The following is a 21,739-nucleotide window of genomic DNA, read 5'->3' as shown; positions in this document are numbered from 1 at the left end:
GCTATCTAGAACAAAAACGATTAACTTGCCTATGATGTGGAGCTCTCTGAAATAGAAACAATAGAGTGCGTACTCTTCTAGATAATAAGTATGTATGTATATATGCTTGCACATTGAAATATTTATATATTTTCTCTAATAGACGCATACACACGCACTCATATACACAGGCATACCAATACGAAAAGCGCATCGATCACAGCGGCTATATAAACAATATGAACCGAACCGCAGAGTGGCAGCCTCTTGATTTTCGTTTGTTCACCTCTTAAGAAGAGGTTGCCCTTTTTTACTAATTTTCCCCTTTTTTAATCAACAATTTTTAATAGAGGAAAACTAATAATTGTTTATTAACTTTATTTGAAACAATTACTACTTACAATATAATCTTTGTATTTCTAATTGCTTAACAATTCATTGCTTTAGCGTATATAAAAATTAACGCTATTGAGGTGCAGCTTTTATTTTTAAGGCTAGAATTTTTTAGCATGAAATAATCTGGTACCAATGGACTTACAATAATATCCTACTTGTTTTTTTTTTTTCAAAGTATTTGGGGTAAAACAGTTAACTTATCAGCTGCTAAAGTTTTAGCTAGTACTCCCAAGTTTTTAAACAAAATCTAAATTAAGAAAATATGAAGTTATGTTCGTTATATTCAACAGAATTCCAGTGCAAAAAATTTAATTCACGTGAGCTGTTCGGGTTAGATCGAAAATTGTAAATTCTATAAAAAATACTTGTTTTGCATATGTGTACTAGAAAATCTTTTATACAAGGCAGGACTAAGGGAAATTTCAGTATATATGTACCTACATAAGTACAATATATGCTTGGTTGAAAATATCACGTAAGTATAGCATAAATATTCCTATTACGATAGTGTGCAAGTTCGTCGTTTTAGTACCTAAACCACCCCAGCACTGTTTCAATTTAGAAAAACACCTGTTACACTGTGCGAGTTCGTTTGGTAACCTAATTGTCTGTTTTCAGATATGAATTTATTTGATTTTATTTAATATATATATATGAAAGGAGTAACTTTGTGGTGGTTTTCGAACTATTTAGCTATGTAATACATTTTGTTTCATTTCTTTAGGATTATATAAACTGCTAAACAAAAAATCGTTCCACTCTTAACGCTCGCTCTAACAAATTTAACAGATTGGTTTAAAAAGTATAAGTATATAAGTAACCTAAATGTTTGACGTTTGGACCGACTACAGAGGTGCAATATAAATGGGGGATAGATTTATTGGGATATTTTTATTGTTAAATTCAGTAAAAATAAGATTTTTGTCTGCAAGTCAATTAAATGAAATGCAACTCTACATTAAATCACAACATTAGCAAGTCAGCGTAATGTAACTCTACGCAATAATCATTTTATATTTTTCTGTTCTGCACTACCATGCGATCTTAATATATTTCATTAATTTTGTTCAATAAAGTTCAACAAGTTCTCTTTTTTCTAATTTGTCGGCATTATGTTACAGATTTGCTTTCCATATCTGTATATACAGATTTCATACCAAATTTTGTGTGCGTAAATTAAGGGATATTTATCATAATTTTTTCACGAATCAGCCGTTTCATAAGGATTCGTGGTAAATCAGCCGTTTTCGTCGATCAGTCAGTTATTGTAGCCATCAGCCAATCATTCACACTTACATATGTATAAGCGACTACATTGCGTACGCTACAGAAAATGGCCGTCGGAAACGGCCCAGTTCATTTGAAATTAATGTTGAGGCTGCAGTCAGTCAGCTTCTTCTTCTTGATAGGCGAGATAACTATGCGCCGTCGTTTCTTTTTCGTGCTAACCGGCGCCAGTTGGAAACACTAAGTGTAACTATCTCCTTCTCCACCTGGACTTTCCAACACAGGGAGGCCTTTGTATTCCTCTGCTACCAGCAGCTATTACCACCGGAGAGATTATTTCCATTCGGGTGACATGACCCAGCTAACGAAGCCGATGAATCTTTATTCGCTCCGCTATGTCTATTTCGTCGTAAAGCTCATATAGCTCATCGTTCCATCACCTGCGATACTGGCCGTCACCAACACCCAAAAATCTTCCGCAGAATCTTTCTCTCAAATACTCCAAACGTCGCTTCATCGGATGTTGTCATACGTTAGGATGGGCAAGATGAGAGCCTTACAGAGTTTTAGTTTTGTTCGTCGAGAGAGGACTTTACTACTCCGTTGCCTACTTAGTCCAAAGTAGCACTTATTGGCAAGGAGATCGGATTTGATTCAAGAGAAGTGGATTTCAAGGCTGCCAGTCAGTCAGCGCAGTCCCTAAAATTTAAAATAAATAGTCAGTCAGTCTTTCGTTGTGCGTCTCTCACTTGCTGCATCAAGGGGCGCAGCCAGCTTTGAGCAATCAGTGTCGTGCAGCCAGCATAGTACAGCCAAAATAGTCAAATATAGTTCGTTGAGTTTGCAGTCAGCGTTCAGTAACAGAGTAGGTCTTACATTCGGTCACGTCGTCCAACTGCGATTCTCGACATTTTGCCAATAGATACCAAAAATTTCATTCTAATGCTGACAAGAAGGCAAAAGAAAGTTTAAATAAAGTAAATAAAAGTTCAGTACAAGAAGCAGAGAAAGAAGTGTCAGAACACAAAACCTATTTGCTGCATTGCTGGCAAGTATGTATTAATACATTAAAATATATAGTCCGTAAACGACCTTAGCCGCGAAACACAGCAAATAAGGAGCGAGGCAAGAATATGCGATAAAAAACGCTATCGCTAGTCATAAGCGAAATAATGACCCGGGAAAAGGAAGTCACTATGGAGCAGTTGCCAATGTTGAGGAGACAGTTACCACTTTCACCAGCCATCAAGATAGTACCGCCAGCTAGAGTCGAGTTCCGTATTACTGTCCCAGTTTGTACAACAACCTTCAAATTGCGGCATTACAACAAAGGGAAATGATAACATTTGTTGACAATTTCGCAGCTCACTTATATCCTCTGGCGACATTCGATGGTAACCCCGAGAAATGGCCTCTGTTTAGAGCAAGCTACAAGGGCACTACTAGCGAATTTGAATACAACAGGCAAATTTTTATGATTAATCAACGGGTGGGAAGTTCTGGAAGAATATACTGAAAGTGACCATCAGTATATCACATTCCAGATCAGTGCGAGAACTGATCCCACCCCAACACCTAAAACAAAGAACGCTCGAAGATGGAACATGGCCAAAGTGAACACTGAAGCGTTTCTACCTCACTTTGATGCAAATTCCATTTCGCACATAAGTGGTGACGCTGGCTCACTTGCAAGCGCCTTGATGCAGCGCATTACCAAAAGTGACGCATCGGCGCCCCGCCCGGGGTTACGCTCAAGAAGACGACCTGTGTACTGGTGGACGTCAGAAATCGCAGAGCTCAGAAGAATCTGCTTCCGTAATAGAAGAAGGTACACCAGAGCCAGACGAAACAGAGAAGCAGAGGCGGAAGTTGCTGATTTTAGACAATCCCGAAAAGCGCAGAAGCAAGCAATCATCGTCAGTAAGAAGGCAAAATGGGAGGAACTCCGAAGGGATCTAAATAACAACCCTTGGGGTCTGGGCTATAAAATCGTAACGGGGAAGTTAAACGCCAACTCCACAGCCGTCCATCTAGACAGTGATACTATCAGCAAAATATTGGACAGACTGTTTCCCACGCACCCTATGCTGTGCGGCGGCCGAGACCCCCAAGGTGACGAGATGCTTCCACTCTTCACCGAGGAAGAGCTTAAAACCGCGGCAAGAAGCCTCAAAAGAAACAAAGCTCCAGGTCCAGGTGGGATCCCAGCTGAAGCACTTACGGCTGAAAGCCGACCAGATGTGATGCTCGACGTTTACAATGCATGCATTACTCAAAGCATCTTCCCTAAGCTGTGGAAAATACAGAACTGATGCTGATCAGAAAGGGTAGGGGTGACCCAGCGCAACCGTCAGCTTGGCGTCCGCTTTGCATGCTGGACAGCCCCGGGAAATTGTTTGAGAAACTCATACAGTGTAGACTCGCAGAGTCTGTTGAGAGAGCAGAAGGATTGTCAGCAAGACAATACTCAACGCAGAAGGCACTACCCGAACCGCCTCACCGTCCTGGCAACACTTGATGTACGAAACGCCTTTTACAGCCTACGATGGACAGACATTATAAAAGCACTACGAGAAAGGTTTCGAATTCCTGTATACCTGCTAAGTATTCTCCAGAGCTACCTGAGCGGACGCGAACTGCTGTACGATAACGTCTGGCGCTGCTCAAGGATCTATTCTGAGCATAGAAATGCCAGAAGATACATATTTAGTGAGATACGCGGACGATATAGTGGCGGTCATACCAGCTGAGGACGCAAGAAGGAAGCTGAACCAAGTCATGATAAGGACGCGAATATGGCTTGAGGACCACGGCCTGGAAATCGCCAAACATAAAACCGAAGCCATCCTTATGACACGAGGTCACATGCCACATGCCCAGGTCACAAATAGACGACCCGTCCTTAGTGACCCAAAAAGTAGTAAAATACTTAGGTATTCAACTTGGTTGCAGGCTTACTTTCTGGGCCCAGATACGGCATGCGGCTACCAAAGCAGCAAAGGTCACGGGTATGCTAAATAGATTAATGGCAAATATCGATTGGACAACACAGAACAAAAAAAGCTAATTATGGCAGCCACAAGCTCAATTCTCCTGTACGGCAGCGAAGTATAGAGAATTGTGCTAAACTGCAAAGCCAAGCGCAAAGCACTGGAGGCTGTGCAACGAACAGCGGCACTGAGAGTTTCCTCAGCCTACCGCACTGTCTCAGGTCTGCAATTTTCGTGATCAGCGGTCAGATACCCATCGACCTCATGGTCCGGGAACGAATGGATGCGCGGGACTCCGAGAAGAAACACGTCATCACTAGCTTCCCAGAACAGAGACGCCAAACTTTGCTGCGGTGGCAAAGCCGATGGGACACTGAACCGAGTGGCAGATGGACGACGAAACTTATTCTATCAATTGACGAATAGATCCACAGGAACTTCGGAGAAGTGAACTACTTCTTAATTTTCCTTTTTTTCACAAACCAAAATATTTTCAGCGATTATTTTTGCTTCTAAAGTTAGCTCAATGCATGCCAAAACCAATGAAAAATGTAAGAGATTAATGTGGAGCATTTGTCACATATTCCGGGGTCTGACCAGACGCGGATGTCTAACCGTAAGTTTTAAAAAAGATGTCCAACGAATGGTTAAAACTGGATGTAGTAGAGTGGCGGTGTGCTGATTGCAGTTCGCTGTAATCATCAGGCATCGCTTATTCAGTTGAAAGAAACTGGTAGTATGTATTATGCACTAGCTATGTATGCGAATTTGTGGCTCGCATGGCTTTCTTTATATATGCGTTTCTTATATACTTTTAAGCCAAACGGAAGATGTTTTTATGAGGAGCTTTTTCATGGCAGAAAGACACAGAGAGGATGTTTGCCATTGCCTGCCGAGGGGTGACCGCTATTAGAAAAATGTTTTTCTTAATTTTGGTGTTTCACTGAGATTCGAACCTACGTTCTCTTTGTGAATTCCGAATGGTAGTCACGCAGCAATACATTTGGCCACGGCGGCGATTAATAACTCAGATTATATGCCTACGAGTTCTAGTGATTGGACGTTATCAGTGTAGCTTTAGACCTCGAAAGACCACCATCGTCCAGATATTCACAATACGCCAAGTCTTAGAAAAAACCGTGAAAAGAGAATCGACACACACCTTTTTTCGTCGACTTCAAAGTTGCATTCGTTAGTAAGAAAAGAAGTTACCTATAAGCCGCGATGTCTGAATTTGGTATCCCCGCAAAACTAATATGGATATGCGTAATGCCGTTGCTCAATACTTGCAGCGCCGTCAGAATTGGGAAGGACCTCTCCGAGCCGTTTGATACTAAAGGAGGTTTCAGACAGGGTGACTCGCTGTCGTGTGACTCCTTTAACCTGATGTTGGAAAGGATCGTACGAGCCGCAGAACTTAATCGCACAGGCACATTTTTTTATAAGAGCGTACAATTGTTGGCGCATGACGATGATATTTCCATCATCGGCCTTAACAACCGCGCTGTTAGTTCTGTCTGGATAAAGAGGTAAAGCGAATGGGTCTGGTGGTGAACGAGGACTAAACGAGGTATCTCCTGTCATCAAACAAATAGTCGGTGCACTTGCATATCACGTCACTGTAGACAGTTATGATTACGATGTTGTAAAAGACTTCGTATGGAGCAGAAGCGTGGACAATGCCAACATCCAATGAAGCGTCCCTTGGAGTATTTGAGAGAAAGTTTCTGTGGAAGATTTTTGGACCTTTACACATTGGCAACGGCAAATATCGCAGGCGATGGAACGATGAACTGTATGAGCTTTACGATGACATATGTAGACATATGTATTCGCTGGGCAATAAAGATGCATCGGCTACGTTAGCTGGGTCATGTCATCCGAATGGAAACAAACGCTCCGGCGATACCAGCTGGTGGTAGCAGCGGAAGAGGAAGGCCTCCTTTGCATTGGAAAGATCAGGTGGAGAAGGACTCGGTATGCCCAACTGGCGAGAGAAAGAAACGACTGGCGCGCTTTGTTCAACTCGAACAAAATCGCGTAAGCGCTTATCGCGCCGATTAAGAAGAAGAATACATTAACTAAGCGATTAATGAAAAGGAAAGCAATGTTTATGTATGGCAACCACGAAAACAGCTAACACAAAGTTGCGGATTTAGAGCTGCACTATATAAATTTTGTAAAAAAAACTAACCCCTCTCTAATTTTTGACATCGACGCGAGAGGACAAGAAATTTTCAATAATAAGTCATAAAGTAATAACTAATATTATATTTATTCCAATTACCATCGAAGTGCACACAACCACCAGTACAATGACAGAGAACGACGCACAAGAGCGTGTGATGAAAAATCCAACTCCTCAAGTGCTAGTGACGTCAGGCAAATAATGTAAATGCCGTTTAGGAAGCTACACTGGATTTTGCTCTTCGCCACCTGATAATGACAATTACCTCACGCATAAAGACTGACCAATAAGTATCTTTGAAGGTTCCAAAGCATAAAAAATCACCGCCTTCTATAAGGACTCGAGTACATCGAAGGCAAGCCTTGGGTGTTTGGCCGAGCTCCTCTACTTATTTGTGGCGTGCGTCTTGATGTTGTTCCGCAAATGGATGGACGTTACAGTTTTAAGCCGACTCCGAAAGGCAGATATTTTTTATGAGGAGCTTTTTCATGGCAGAAATACACTAGGAGGTTCCCCATTGCCTGCCGAGAGGCAACCGCTATTAGAAAAAACTTTTTCTTCACTTCAGTCTTTCAGCAAGATTCGAACCTAAGTCCTCTCTGAATTCCGAATGGTACGGGTACAGCGGTCGCCCCAGAGAGTATAAAGAGAAAAAACCCCAATTATTGCAAGCAATAAACTTTTACTTTTCGCAGCAAACGGATCCGTACTTATGGTTCCAAAACCATGTCGGATAGCTCACAAATTCGACCTATCGGATTAGGTCGTATATTAAACTATATCAAACGTATTGCTGTGGCCAACGTCACTCACCCAATTCTCGACGCAGACTTTATTATAATAATTACATGTTGCAGTCAGGAATTTTGTTTAAAAAAAGACCGCTGCTGGCGTGCATGTGGTGACTACCACCAGCGTTCCCCCGACAATCTGTTCCACGTAACCGGAACGACCCGGATTTATTTTCGAACAAGGACTGTCACTTCAGCAGCATTCCCTACATAATATATATGTATTGGGAATTTGTATGCTGCTGTAGTTGTTGTTGCCACCGATTTAATAAGGTCACAATACTTGATCGGTATCCAATAACGCATTTGCGAAATTTTACATTCCAGCCACACGCTTCCTCAGTATTCACAACACTCGACCTTAATCGCGCGTACTACCAGATTCCAGTCGCACCAGAAGATCGACCAAAATTTCTAACCGCAAGGGCTCCATACAATTACCATAAGCTCAACAAAACAGAGAAGAACTATAGCGCATACAACTGCGAGCTTCTTGCCATATACAAAAGCATACAATTTTTTAGACATCTGCTAACGTCGAAAAATTACAATTACCACCACCAGAAATGGCAATTGCAGTTCCTTAGCCAGTGTACGACCCAAATAAGTTATGAAACTAAAATATCGTCGACGATGCTTTCTCCAGAGTCAACTAAATCAGGCTACCAGAGGATATATCCCCGAAAGAAACCGCCGAAGATCGGTCTGCAAATGAAGCGTTGCAACACCTCCTTCAATTAGCTACCATATCAGTAGCGCTAAGACAATTGGACCAAGGTACAAAAATAGTTTGTGGCACCCCAACCGGTGCCTTCAGGACTACGCCGCATGATTTTCGACCAACTGCACAACGTTTTCCACTTAAATGGACGCAAAGATCCCTATTACTCTCTACATCGGCATTACATTAACATCCCAAGCAAGCGATTCAAATACGTTGATATCATTGTCATGCCCAAATGCGATGAGTAGAGATATTGACCATTATATACGATGGTCGAAAGTAATACCATTGAGAAACAAATAACCGAAACTGTAGTCAAGCATTTTTCAACGGCTGGGTAAGTAGGTTCGGAGCAGCAGCCACTTTAATCAACGACCGGAGAACGTAATTTGAGTCCAAAGTCTGCCCAGCATTTACAAAACTTATTGGGTGCAACTGAATAAGAACAACGTCGTGTGGTCCAGCTTCAAAAGGTTTAGTGGAACCGTGGTATCGATCAGTTAAATCTGCTATTATGTGTCATTCTACACCACACTGGATTAACACACTCCTGACCGTTCTTCTCGAGCTACGAACCAGTTTTAAAGAGGGCATAAAAGCTAACGCGGCTGAAATGCGGTATGACACAAAATTACATACGTCTTCACTTTGTCGATGATGAAAAACTTCAAGCGCACCATCCGCTCTGCAGCTATCCATATCATAACAAATTCCGAACATTCACTTGCAAGGCATTCAATACCTCGACACACGTTTTCGTGAAAACGGGCGAAATAAAGAAGCTATTTTCCAAAAAAGGGCCATACAGACCATATGAACGTTGAAAGATGTCCGATTACAATCTCGACTGAACGCTTTCACCAAAACCCCGCAAGCAAACAATAGTTTTCCAAAGCCGGACGATTCCCTACCGCGTAAGCGCCAGGAACGTAATCAGTAGCTTGAAATATAACTCTAACCCCCTTCCAAGGGAATGCTGATGCAACCTCAAAAACAGCTGACACGATGTTGCTGAATTTATACTGAATTCGTTCTGATCTAGAATAAATTTTGTAAAAGAAAAAACTAACCTCTCTCTCTAATTTTTGACATCGACACGAAGCAACAGAACTTATAGATTTTCAATAAAATTTTTGTAGCCATTAGACATAAGATAATGAAAAATATTTATATCATTTTACCATTAACTTTTATTCGTCCGCCACAGATGTTTGTAGTTTAAGAACTTCGGCTGTTGAAAATATGGAGAGAAGTGCTTGTTATAATAATTTAAAATTTTTGAACATAAGTTAGGAAAATATGTTCTGCTGAAGAAGAAGGAAAAACAATAAAACAAGTTGGACTCTAGGTTCAGAGGCCAAATTGTCGTGACAAAAGTTTTAGATGAAGACAGTTATGTTTTGAAATCGTTTCCAAATAAGAGGGCATACAAAATAGTTGAGCGTAAAACCAACAAGCATCCTCATAACATCATTTCTTTTCTAAAGGATGCAATTAATATCGTTATGGTCATATGAATGAGGATAATTTGATTTGTGCATGCAATCGTTTCCGGACCCTGATCAAGGAGGTTATTGCAGCTGAAGCAAATTAAGTTGATGTGTAAAAAATTCATGAAGTTTCATTACATTTAAATAAAAGCTAATTAGTTTTACTCTGAAGTTGGCTTCAAATAACGTACTGTAAAGAAAAAACTAACCTCTCTCTCTAATTTTTGACATCGACACGAAGCAACAGAACTTATAGATTTTCAATAAAATTTTTGTAGCCATTAGACATAAGATAATGAAAAATATTTATATCATTTTACCATTAACTTTTATTCGTCCGCCACAGATGTTTGTAGTTTAAGAACTTCGGCTGTTGAAAATATGGAGAGAAGTGCTTGTTATAATAATTTAAAATTTTTGAACATAAGTTAGGAAAATATGTTCTGCTGAAGAAGAAGGAAAAACAATAAAACAAGTTGGACTCTAGGTTCAGAGGCCAAATTGTCGTGACAAAAGTTTTAGATGAAGACAGTTATGTTTTGAAATCGTTTCCAAATAAGAGGGCATACAAAATAGTTGAGCGTAAAACCAACAAGCATCCTCATAACATCATTTCTTTTCTAAAGGATGCAATTAATATCGTTATGGTCATATGAATGAGGATAATTTGATTTGTGCATGCAATCGTTTCCGGACCCTGATCAAGGAGGTTATTGCAGCTGAAGCAAATTAAGTTGATGTGTAAAAAATTCATGAAGTTTCATTACATTTAAATAAAAGCTAATTAGTTTTACTCTGAAGTTGTCTTCAAATAACGTACTGTAATATGTAAATATATGTATGTGATCTCTTTAGTTTGAGATATTTTACAAACATACTTTTGTTAACTACATACTTTTAAGTTACAAAGTTACAAGTTATTTCTTTATAATTTGTTTTTTTCTTTTTTTGTGTTTCATTTTTATTAATCTCATTTAAATCTTAATTGTTGAAGTGTGTTTTTATTTATGTATTTTATACTGATTGTGCTTATTTTTATTGTATGAACTATATGTGTATATGGGTAATATATGTACATGGTGAAATGATTTTTAAAGGTGTGCCTGACCCTTATTGGGCTCTGAGAGAATTTGACAGAATCAGATGTCACTTGGGATGTGTTTACAAAAAACCTGAGATTGTATTGATGATATACGAAAATCATTAAACAATGACACTTCGTTGCCGTCTGAACATCGACTGATTGGACAAGTGTGTGAACACATGGGAAATTAGTTCGGAGAGTTCGGCTGCCGAATCTCCCAAGTGACGTCTAAAGTTCCCCTAACAATTTTCTTTTTCACCACAGCTAAATAGCAAACCTGGTTCCTTGGGTGATATGAACGGAGCTCTCAATACTAACTTCAACTGATGTGGAAACTGAAAATTCCCAATTTTTCCCCATTTAATATTTATTTGTTTCCATTTGTGGAACGCACACCACAAGCACCCAATGAAGGATTTTAGCATCAATTATATGTATCTATACATATATAATGTAGGCGCCAACAAAGTAACATGGAGAAAGCTAGCGTTGACTTTTTTCGTATATCACCAACGCAATCTCAGCTTTTTCGTAAACAAACCACTGTCATAACGGCGATTACGTCAGAAAATTAGATGATTTCGCTGTCATAATCCCGGTTACGTCAGCCAATCAATTGATTCCTACAAAACCGCTGAGAACCGGTTAACGGTCTGATGTTAGCCACACCTCTACATTCTGTTCATCGCGCAGCCTAATACCACACAAATATTTATATTCTTACATTTCAGATGATGGAGCCCGCTGATGGTAAGGTACGTGGGTGATATTGAGCACATTTGGATCTCCATAAGCGCGCAAAAATATCATATGAAGGTATATTTTTGTGTTATGACGAGCAAAACAGCCCAACAACAAAGTTGTTAACACCGGCGTAGGCAACGTCATTAACAACAAAAAGCGGATGGTCGTGTACAGTGCGATGAAAATTGTGGAACTTTGTGCACATGTTATATTGGGAAGTGACGTAGTGGGCTTTACCGGCAACTCGAATGGCAGAGCAAGGTGGCAGCATGTACAGAGGTATGCGTTTGCCAATAGAAACCACAATAGCAATCAATTTTAATCTATTTTGCATATACTATCAGTATACACTTTCGTGACGATCCATGAAAAAATGGAACAACCTAGTAAGGCCAAGCCCTGAAAAAATACCGGAATGACCCAGATTTATATGGGAGGTTCATGCTACTACAAAAACAACAACAGCAGGGCAGGAGAATAATGATGTTAATTTGAGAGAATAGCAATCAGATCCAATTATTGAGGCAGTGTGCCTATTTTAATACGAGTATGAACTATTTTCATGTAAAACTACTTACTCTAAGATTTATGGTATGTTAATATGTACAAGTATATTGTGTACAAAAAGAGTTTATGATTTTTGATACCGCAAATTTATATATAAATAATGGTTAATGGTAGTAAAGGGTTAAGGTATGGGCCTTTAGCACTGCGACCATATTGATATATTGTGCACCCTATGCTGTCTATTGACTGTTAAGTATGCTTACGAATTGTACCAGCTCCTTCTGAGGTATGATTGAAGGTCTTCATCTATAAGCATGAACTTGTTTAAAAACTTTTTCATTCTATGCGTCAACCCCGGACATTCGATGATGAGATGTTCTATAGACTCCTCATCTTCGCGGCAAAATCTGCAGGTGCTGGTGTTAGTTAGTTATGCCTAATTTATGTAAGTGTTTGTTGCAGGTGAAGTGACCCGTGAGGGCGCCTGTGAGAGTGTGAATGCTCTTTTTGTTTAACGTGAGGGCCATGTTAGCTCTTTTAGCATTGAAACTTAGAAACTTTTTGGAGTGTCTAAGACCCTCTACGTTGGTCCAATGCTGATTTATTAGAGTTTTGGCCCAGTATTTTACTTTTTGTTTTAGGCTGTTTTTGTTAAATCCAAACATGGGACTAGGTCCGATGAAATTTACATCTGCCCCTTTTTTGGCTTGAAAGTCTGCCTTTTCGTATCCCTCATGTCCTGGTACCCAAATTAATGAGACATTGTTTTTGGATGCCAAGTTATTGGGTGCCTTGTGGCATTCTAAGATAGTTTTTGAGTTGTAGGTATAGCTATATAAAGCTTTTAGAACTGATTGGCTATCCGACAGTATTTACTCTCTTGTGGTTTCTACGTTGCATGATGTTTGCTGCTTCCATTATTGCGTATAATTCCGCTTGGAAGATGGTGGTGTCCCTGGTGAGAGTGAATAATTTGTGGATTCTGGGCCCCACTACTCCTGCCTTTTGTACTTTTCCCACTTAGGTTATCACTGTTTTTTGAATATATTTGCTCCACCATACTAGTGCCCCATACAGTATGATTGGTCTAACCATTTGGGTGTGTATCCAGAGGGCTATACTAGGGCTGAGGCCCCAGGATCTCCCTAGTAATTGTTTGGTTGTCCACAAAGATTTCGTGGCTTTTTTTGTTATATTATTTATATGTGATTCCCAAGTGAGTTTTTTATCTAAGGTTAAACCTAGATACTTGACCTCTTCCTTTAGTTCTATCACTGTTTCATTTATTTTCAGTATAGGAAACTCCAACTTTCTTTTTCTTGTCGACAGCCCCTCCTTTTTCCACCATTCCCATGTTGCGTTCAAGGCATTTTGCATTAAGTCTGTTAGTGTCCTTTCATGATTGCCTTTTATTATAACAGATATGTCATCTGCATAACCAATGGTTATAAATCCCTTATTGTTTAGGTGCTGCACCAAGTCATCAACTAGTAGGGAACATAGCAGTGGAGAAAAAACTCCTCCTTGCGGACATCCCTTTATTGTTGTTACATTAAGTTCAGCTTGGCCTAACGAGGCTTTAATAGTCCTCTGATTGAGCATTTGGCTTATCCAATGTGTTAGTATAAGGTTTGCACCTCTTTTCTCGAGCGCTGTTTCCATGGATTTGCAATTTGCGTTGTCGAAGGCTCCCTCTATGTCCATAAAGGAACAGAGGGCTACTTCTTTTTCATTTAGAGCCTTTTCTATATTGACAACGAGTGTGTGCAGTGCTGTGACTGTGGATTTCCCTTTTGGTAAGCAAATTGCAGCTTATGGAGGAGTTTTTTGAAGATTACTTCTTCTCTTAGATGGTATTCAAGTAGTTTTTCCATTGTCTTTAACATAAACGACGATAGACTGATTGGTCTGTAAGATTTTGGAGAATCAGGGGGTTTGTTACCTCCCCTATGAAAAAATATTACCTTCACTTTCCTTCATATCTCTGGAATGTATTCCAATATTAGACTAGCCCTGAAGATTTTCACCATAACTCGGATCAGTTTCACAGTGCCTTTGGATATAATTGCTGGGAATATTCCATCCGGGCCTGGTGATTTAAAGGGTTTAAAGGAGTTAATTGCCCACTCCACCCTTTCAAAATTTATGATTTTGTTGACAAATGAGACCGTCGATCTCCTTTGGTGGTGAGTTACCAGTCTAGACTATTGTCGATTGATAAGTCATGACTTTTACAATCTGGGAAGTGAGTCTTTAGAAGAAGCTCTAGTGTTTTTAAGAATGTGTTGGTAATAGTTGCGTTTGGACCTTTTAGTGTGCCTATGGGACTTGAGTCACCTTTGGATAGTGATTTTTGAATTCTGGCTGTTGCTGGAGTATCTTTTAGATCCTCGCAGAAGTTTTTCCAAGAGTTTCGTTTGGACTTCCTTAGTTCTTTGTTATAGTTAGTCAGAGATTTCCTATACTCGTCCTTATTAGTTTGAGGCATGGTCGCCTCTTCCTGTTGAGGTATGACCGCCTCTGTTTTTTGAGGTTTATTGTTAGCCTCTTGGTTGAAGCCTTCTTGACCGCTTCCGCCATTTTTTGTTTTATTGGTATTCATTTTTGTTCCCACGAGTAAAGGGGTATATCGGTCACCTACACCAGTGCCCCGGTAGCGCAGGAAGGCATTTTTGAAATGGGGCCTCGCCAGGGCGCCACAAGTCCGCATACTAGCGACTCACCCTCTAGCCAATCATCCCTTGGCGTATGCTGTTCCACCTTTGATTGGGGATTTATACTTACCCAAGGAAGTTTACTCTTCCCGCCCGACTATATTAGCCAGGACCCCAACAGAGACGTGACCGTGCTGGGGTATCCTGTTTCCAGTGGCCACCACGAGGAGGAATAGTCGCACTTCCGACAGTCTTGCAGTTACGACACAAAGTCCACGAAGGCCTCTGCGTTGTTCCCCCTAGAAAGACTGCCAGCAATGACCCCCCATATATATAAATATCTATATTTCTTAAATAAAAGGCATATTATTAAAGCCAAGGTAACTGGTTGAGATGGGTAGAGTTATCGACACAGACGGTCAAAGGAACAAAAAGGTAACGAGGACGGTAGTCACTTTCTACAGGTGATGTAGCCGGTATGCCGGTTTGTAGAAACCAGCAAGTAGCCGGGAGGATAATTATGAAATCTATTAGTATAAGAGCGAAAGAACCAACTTTATATATAGGATAGAGTGAGTAAGATGTATTTGTGAGCACATGAACCCACACATGTACGTGTGTAGGTGAGTACATGTAGGTGTAGCAAGGCGGGGAAACAAGTGATTTTTTCCCACGGCCAAAGCAAAAGCAACGTGTAAAATAACATCCAAACCAAGACAAGATGACTAGTTGAACACACGTTTACTAACGGGTTCCTGTCTTACAGGGTTGTTTCATTTATCGTTATTATAGGCCTCTTTGTTTCGCCAAGCGTTAGCAAGTGGCGAATAGATCAAGTAACTGGTATAAATAAAAGCGTGGAAAAAAGCTGCCAAAAATTACATTTGTTTGTGAAAATAATAAAAAAAATACCAGTTTTATGAGACATACGGCCTTTTCTTTTCGCCCAGCGTTAGCTAGTGGCAAATAGATGAAGCAACGGTGTAAATAAAAATATCGTAGAAATGAGTTATACCAGTTTTATGAGGTATAAGCCGAATTCGCATTGCCGTAAAAGCCCATGAATAAACAAACAAAAGGAAGGGGAATTACTTATTTCTGAAGAAGAAGCGTAGACGAAAGCAATGGAAACAACCAAACACAAGAAACTATATGTACACACACACACACACTTCCTTGCCACGGCGTCTTCCGCATAAAAAACGCAAAGCAACTATATTTAATGGCTTTATATTAATTTTTGCTTTCACTATTTAACACACAGCACTTCGCTTTCAATAATTTGATTAGTTGAAATTTTACAAATCATAATGCTCCAAGTTATTTCCTGAATTTTCACAAGCATATTATTTCTCCTCCTTTTGTTTGTTTTGTTCATTTGTTTTGTATTGCGAAGGGAGTTAACGTCAGACGAGAAGTGGCGAATAGACGAGGAATATTAATATTAAAAGCGTTAATACAAACTTTACTACAATAAAAAGTACAATCAATATGTATTGCATGTATGTATGTATGTAGTACATATTACACGTGTGTACAATATTAATTATTCTTTATATTAAGTCTTCCGTAGTATTTTGAGCAGTCTCGAGGAATTTAAGAGTCGAAATTCTTTCATTGTTTTTCGAGTTGCGTACCAAACGCAAAGCATCGGTTGGTTTGGCTTGTCCTAACAGAACATCGTTTATGGTCTAAAGGAGATAGATGCATTTCTTTGACTATGATTCATCAAAATAAATACAATATAGGTATATATTTTTGTATTTACATCATACGCACATATTCTATTCAACATATCGAGGGCTATTTGTGAGAGAGTTGCATAAACATTGGAATGCGAAGCCAAAAAAGAGCAATCAATTTCGATACCCTGCAGCGAAAAGTGAAACTAAAAGTATAGAAACATTCTAATTTAATAGAAGGAGTCATCTGGTGCGTCAATGATTACAATTGGCAACAATTATATATGCAATTTATATGTAGCCTCGCACCATAAGTCAGGTTAGTGAAACGGATTTAAATGTATTGTTACACCTGCTCAGTTTTAAGTTTAAAACGTTAAAAGAAAAACTATTTCAGGCTGTACATAGTATTTACGTATAAATTATTTCCAGGCACTTACGTAATAAGTATTCGTATTCGTAGGTTTTCTACGACGGATTCTATGATAGGGCCGAATACTTTGTTTGATTGTGGGATATATAGCTCACAAAATTCAAAGTGAAAGCACTTGTTCCTTTCAACGCAGTGTAGGATTTCCTCTACAACCACTTGTTGGCATCTACTACCACATCTTTTAGGGTATGTGGGCTTGTGTCCCTCCCTGACCTAGTCCGCGAAGCCGCTGAATCTTAATTCTCTTCACTTTGTCCATGTCTATGCACCTCTCATACAGCTCATCATTACATCTCCTTGTTGTTTTTGTTGTAGCAGTAACTTTGCCCTGTCAGTGTAGTGTAATCACAGGTTGTTCGTCTAGCTCATCTACCGGTAGGCCCAGGAAACTTGCTGTTTCGACAGGTTGTGTCCAGAGGGAGCGGGGTGTTAGATAGGTGGGTTTGATGGGGCATGTGAAAAGGTGGTTAGTGTCGTGCGGGGTGCCTTCACAGGAGAGTAACCTGTCTGTCTGTACACTTTCCGATCCAGTAGTTGTCGGTCTGTTTTGTCCTGAATCTCGTCCGCGTAATTAAGGAAGTGCCTCCTGACATGCCTGGGATCTCGCAAGAACTGCTTGCTGAGCAGTTTATTATGCTCCTTCATAAGTAGCATATGGGCCTCGTAATGAAGATGTTGTATTGGGGACAACACTAGACATCCTGTCGCAGTGTTTTGACAGGTCTGTAGCTTCGTCCACTGCAAATCACTGGTTCCATGTTACCAGACAGGCACAGCATAGTTTAGAACCTGTCGGCCTATTGCCTTGAAAGTCGAAAGCAACATTTCTTCGTCTTTGCTCCAAGTGCTGCCGGAAAACGATTTGAGGACCTTGTTGCGATTCTGTAGTTTAGTGGCAATGCGCTGGGAAGGAGAGCAAACTGTCGAAGGTAACTCCCAATATTCTGGGTTTGTTTACAGTCGAATTTGGCGTGTCATCGACTTTTACCTTAAGTTGCAGCTGGACCTTCTTTGTTCGGGGGTGAAGACGGTCGCCGTGGATTTAGTGGGGAAAGTTGTAGGTTCCTCGCAGTGAAGAAGCGAGAAAGACGCCAGAGTGTAGACCCCATACCAGACTCCGGGCGGGAGTGTCGACCGTAAAATGTCATTTAGTAGCGTGGCATGGCTAACTCTGTCGAAAGGCTTTTTTAGGTCCAACGCTACTAGGACAGTCCTCTCGCAGGGGCGATTTTTGTTGAGCCCGCGGCTTACCTGAGTGTTAATGACGGTGAGTGCCATGGTGGTGCTGCGTACTCTTCGGAAGTCATACTGGCGAAAGGAGAGTTATCGGACGATAAGAATCCCCTTAGTTGGCGGGTTTTCAAGGTTTCAGTAGTGAGAACCCTCTCCCTGTTTTCCACTTGTCGGAAATAATGAAATTTGGTAGGCTTGAGTTCCAAAGATCGTGATGCGCATTAAAGTCACCTACTACCAATCGGTTTTCACCACTAATGAGTGCACCTATATCAGGGTGATACCTTGCTGGGCAGCAGGTGACAGGAGTATGTATATATTGAAAATTTCGAGCTCGGCATCGCCTGACCGAACAGCTATACCTTGACATTCTAGGGTAATGTCCCTGCGGTCGATGCCTTCGTCGATGAGACGATTCTGCACTGTATGGTGGACTATGAACGCTAGGATCCTTTCCCTGTACGTTGTAGCCATCCCTGGTGATCAAGGAGGAGTTAGTTTGCAGTTTTGTCTTTTGGACCGCCGCTATCTTGATTACGTGACGGCTCATGAACGCGACTATTTTGTCTATCTTGCTCATGAGTCCGTTGCAATTCAGTTGGAGGAGCCTGAAACTCCTCGGGAGTATGATCGTAACACGGGGGGTTAGGGTCGCGTGATGTTGTGTGCGTTGGTCCTGCTATGCGTTCCGCAATAGTTGTTGCGGCCTAATATTGACGAGCGGCCGCGCCAGGGGGAGCGGTTGCGAGAGCAGAGCTCTGCAGCAGGGGGCAACGTATTCGCGTGTCCACTCACGGGTGGTGCGCAGGCCAGAGCACCTCCAAAAGGACCATTGCAAGAATTGCACTTGAAGGTTGTCAAGTTCCGAGGAACTCTGGTCTGACACTCGGAACAGACTATACGCGGGACCAAGAGCTGCTGGTTTGTCCCCGCACTGGGATAGGAGCAAGAGGGTTGTGGGTCGATGAGAGACAGGGCTAGTTTACTGGGGCGGCACCCCTTGGTCGGGCAAAAAACCCGAGTCATTCCGGTATCGTAGAATAGGCTGCCATGGGAATAATTCCATCTCCTTCGATATACGCCGTTATTAACACGCAAAGGCCCGCATACTCTTTCGCTCAAGCACTACAAGGGCCGTTGTTGCTGTTGCAGCAGTTAAGTGGGCCCTGCCGGCGCAGTGTAATCACCGATCGCCATCATTTAACATTAGGTCCAGGAAACGCTCCGCCACATCAGTTATTGTCTAAACTTCTAGACCATGCAATAGGATTACGAGGGACTTATAAAGTGTGATTTTTGTGTGTCGAGAGAGATCTTTACGACTAAATTGCCTACCTTGTTCTAAGTAGCATTTGTAAGCAAAAGATATTCTCTGTTGGATTTCATTGTTAGCATTGTTGGTGCTGGTTGCCAAGTCGATGAAGTCCTCTACAATTCTAAATTTATAACTGCCAACAGTGACGTGATTGTTAAGATTTTAAAGCGATGACAAGATATACTTCCCACTATACCCACTCGTCCCGTTTTTGTATTTTTTTTTTTTTTGTTTTTAGTGAAACTGCTGTAAATTATTGTACCGTGTTGTCACACTAAATATGTCACCAACACAGTAAAGCTCGGAAGTGCCAAAGTAAACTGTGGGGCTCCTTCTGCTACTACTACGTACTGTTCCATTATATTAGATAAAAGAAAATATGGAAGGCACCGAGATAATGCTACGCAGTGCTGTTGTTGTTGTAGCAGCATTAACATTCCCCATACTTACATACGGGGAATGCTGCTAGAGAGACAGTCCTTGGCCGCATATAAATGCGGGTTGTTTCAGTAACGTAGAACCGGTCGTCGTGGAAACGCTTAACAGTGCTCGTCAACAAGAGCTGAAATGATATCCGGCCAAGGGTTGTTTATGGAAAATGCTAATAACAGCGATTATACTACTCTCGCGTGTTTGTGTAGGCATTTATTCGCGTATATACCAAAATAAACAAAAAACTTCCAAAAAATTGAAAATTTATTTCATCAAGTTCATATCGCAATTTTTATTAAATAAATTTCATACCATTAATACAGGATATGAGAAACGTTATAACCTCTGATGCTGTCTTCCTTTTATTATCTGGATCAAAGAAACAAATAAAGAAAGATATAAATTTCAAAAACACAAATAAAACTATACCTGTTTGTTATGTAAATTGAATCAACTACATGCAGTGTGAATTGTTTTTTGAGGTTTTTGAATTGGTAAAAATAGCTTAAATTCCGGTGGAAGTTCCTCTTCTGAATACAGTCTATCAGAAAAATAAACTCGTCTTATTCGGCAATTCGCATGTATTTGTACTCGCAAGGTTTCCACATAATTTGTTCCATATGCACGTCGTGTAAAATCGGACAGGTTAAATTGTATTTGATTCCAACCTTCATCAAGCCGCATTGGCATGGTGCAAATAAAAGGTTTAACACGGGTTGTCGATTGGTAATTACTTGCTCGGAACCGACGGCGCACATTTTTATCGTCCAAAACCTAGTTTCGAAATTGAAATAATAAAGTTCTCTACATGTTTAAATGTTTATCAGTACTTACTTGCACTTCGAAGGTGAAATACTTCTTTAAATTTTTTATTATCATAACCAAAAAAGGAAGTTTTATCCCCAAAGTCTTTTTAGGATCAGCCGGGCATGTCACAAAAGTTGTGCTTACATTTGTCCCTACAATTTCTAATACCAAGCTCTGAATATCATTATCTGTAATACGCTTTATGTGCCCATTCCGAACTTTTTTATCCCATATCTGCAACGGCTTACTACCGATGCTGTACAAAATCGAAAGAAAACCCGATTGAAATGTATTTTTGAACATTTTCTTAATATATAATATAATTTAAAGTACAAATTTCTCTATTATTATTTTATCTAAGTACTAAGTCAAGAAAGGCCGTAAACAAATTTAAAACAAAAAAATTAGAGATGCAACATATATCTACACAGGCGAGAGCACAACAACAAAAACTATCGATATTTATCAACCCACGAAAGTCTCCAAACCTAAAAGTATGTTTACATTGTTGGAGAAGTACATGCAACCATTACATGTGGCAGCTCAGCAATGTACTCAGAAGCATAGAATTCATCTTAAATTAACGCATCAATGTACAACAAGCAAACACCAATCCTGTTAATTTTTCCTTAGTTTTAAGTTGTAAGTTTTGATTGAATGAAACTCTAATGTGGGCTTTGGTTACCCCACAACATACATATAAGCAACTTTATTTTTACACGCCAATTAATATATCATGTATAAGAAGTCGAAGCTAAAAAGTGCAACAGTACATTTTGTTACACAGCTTGGGGCTGAAAATTAACACTTGATGAAAATTCGGAAGAAGCAACAGCTGAGACCAATACAAATCCTCATGCTGACCCGCTTGTGAAATGCATTTCGTAATGTAATCATATACAATAATTTTTTTAGAGCAAATGCTGGCGGCCGTCGTAAGCGAATGTTTTGGTGCGTGACGACCATTCGTAATACACAGAGATAACGTCGGTTTGAATCTCGGTGAAACACCAAAATTAAGAAAAACATTTTTCTAATAGGGGTCGCCCCTCGGCAGGCAATG

The 21,739-nt window shown here is 40.3% G+C and overlaps 1 protein-coding gene across 1 annotated transcript; it reads right to left on the bottom strand.

The window, feature by feature from the left end:
- Positions 1-20,115: 20,115 nt before the first annotated feature.
- Positions 20,116-21,080, bottom strand: LOC129247632 (cilia- and flagella-associated protein 20). The gene is made up of 3 exons (XM_054886832.1): positions 20,704-21,080; positions 20,299-20,643; positions 20,116-20,238 (listed from the first exon to the last, which is right to left on the bottom strand). The coding sequence occupies exons 1-2, from the start codon at positions 20,977-20,979 to the stop codon at positions 20,320-20,322; spliced, it is 600 nt and encodes a 199-aa protein (XP_054742807.1). The 5' UTR covers positions 20,980-21,080; the 3' UTR covers positions 20,116-20,238; positions 20,299-20,319.
- Positions 21,081-21,739: the final 659 nt, after the last annotated feature.

Source organism: Anastrepha obliqua, chromosome 5 (assembly GCF_027943255.1).
Source record: "Anastrepha obliqua isolate idAnaObli1 chromosome 5, idAnaObli1_1.0, whole genome shotgun sequence".
NCBI classification, from domain to species: Eukaryota; Metazoa; Arthropoda; class Insecta; order Diptera; family Tephritidae; genus Anastrepha; species Anastrepha obliqua.
Note: the sequence above shows the minus strand (reverse complement) of the source record. Positions and strands in the feature narration are given on the sequence as shown.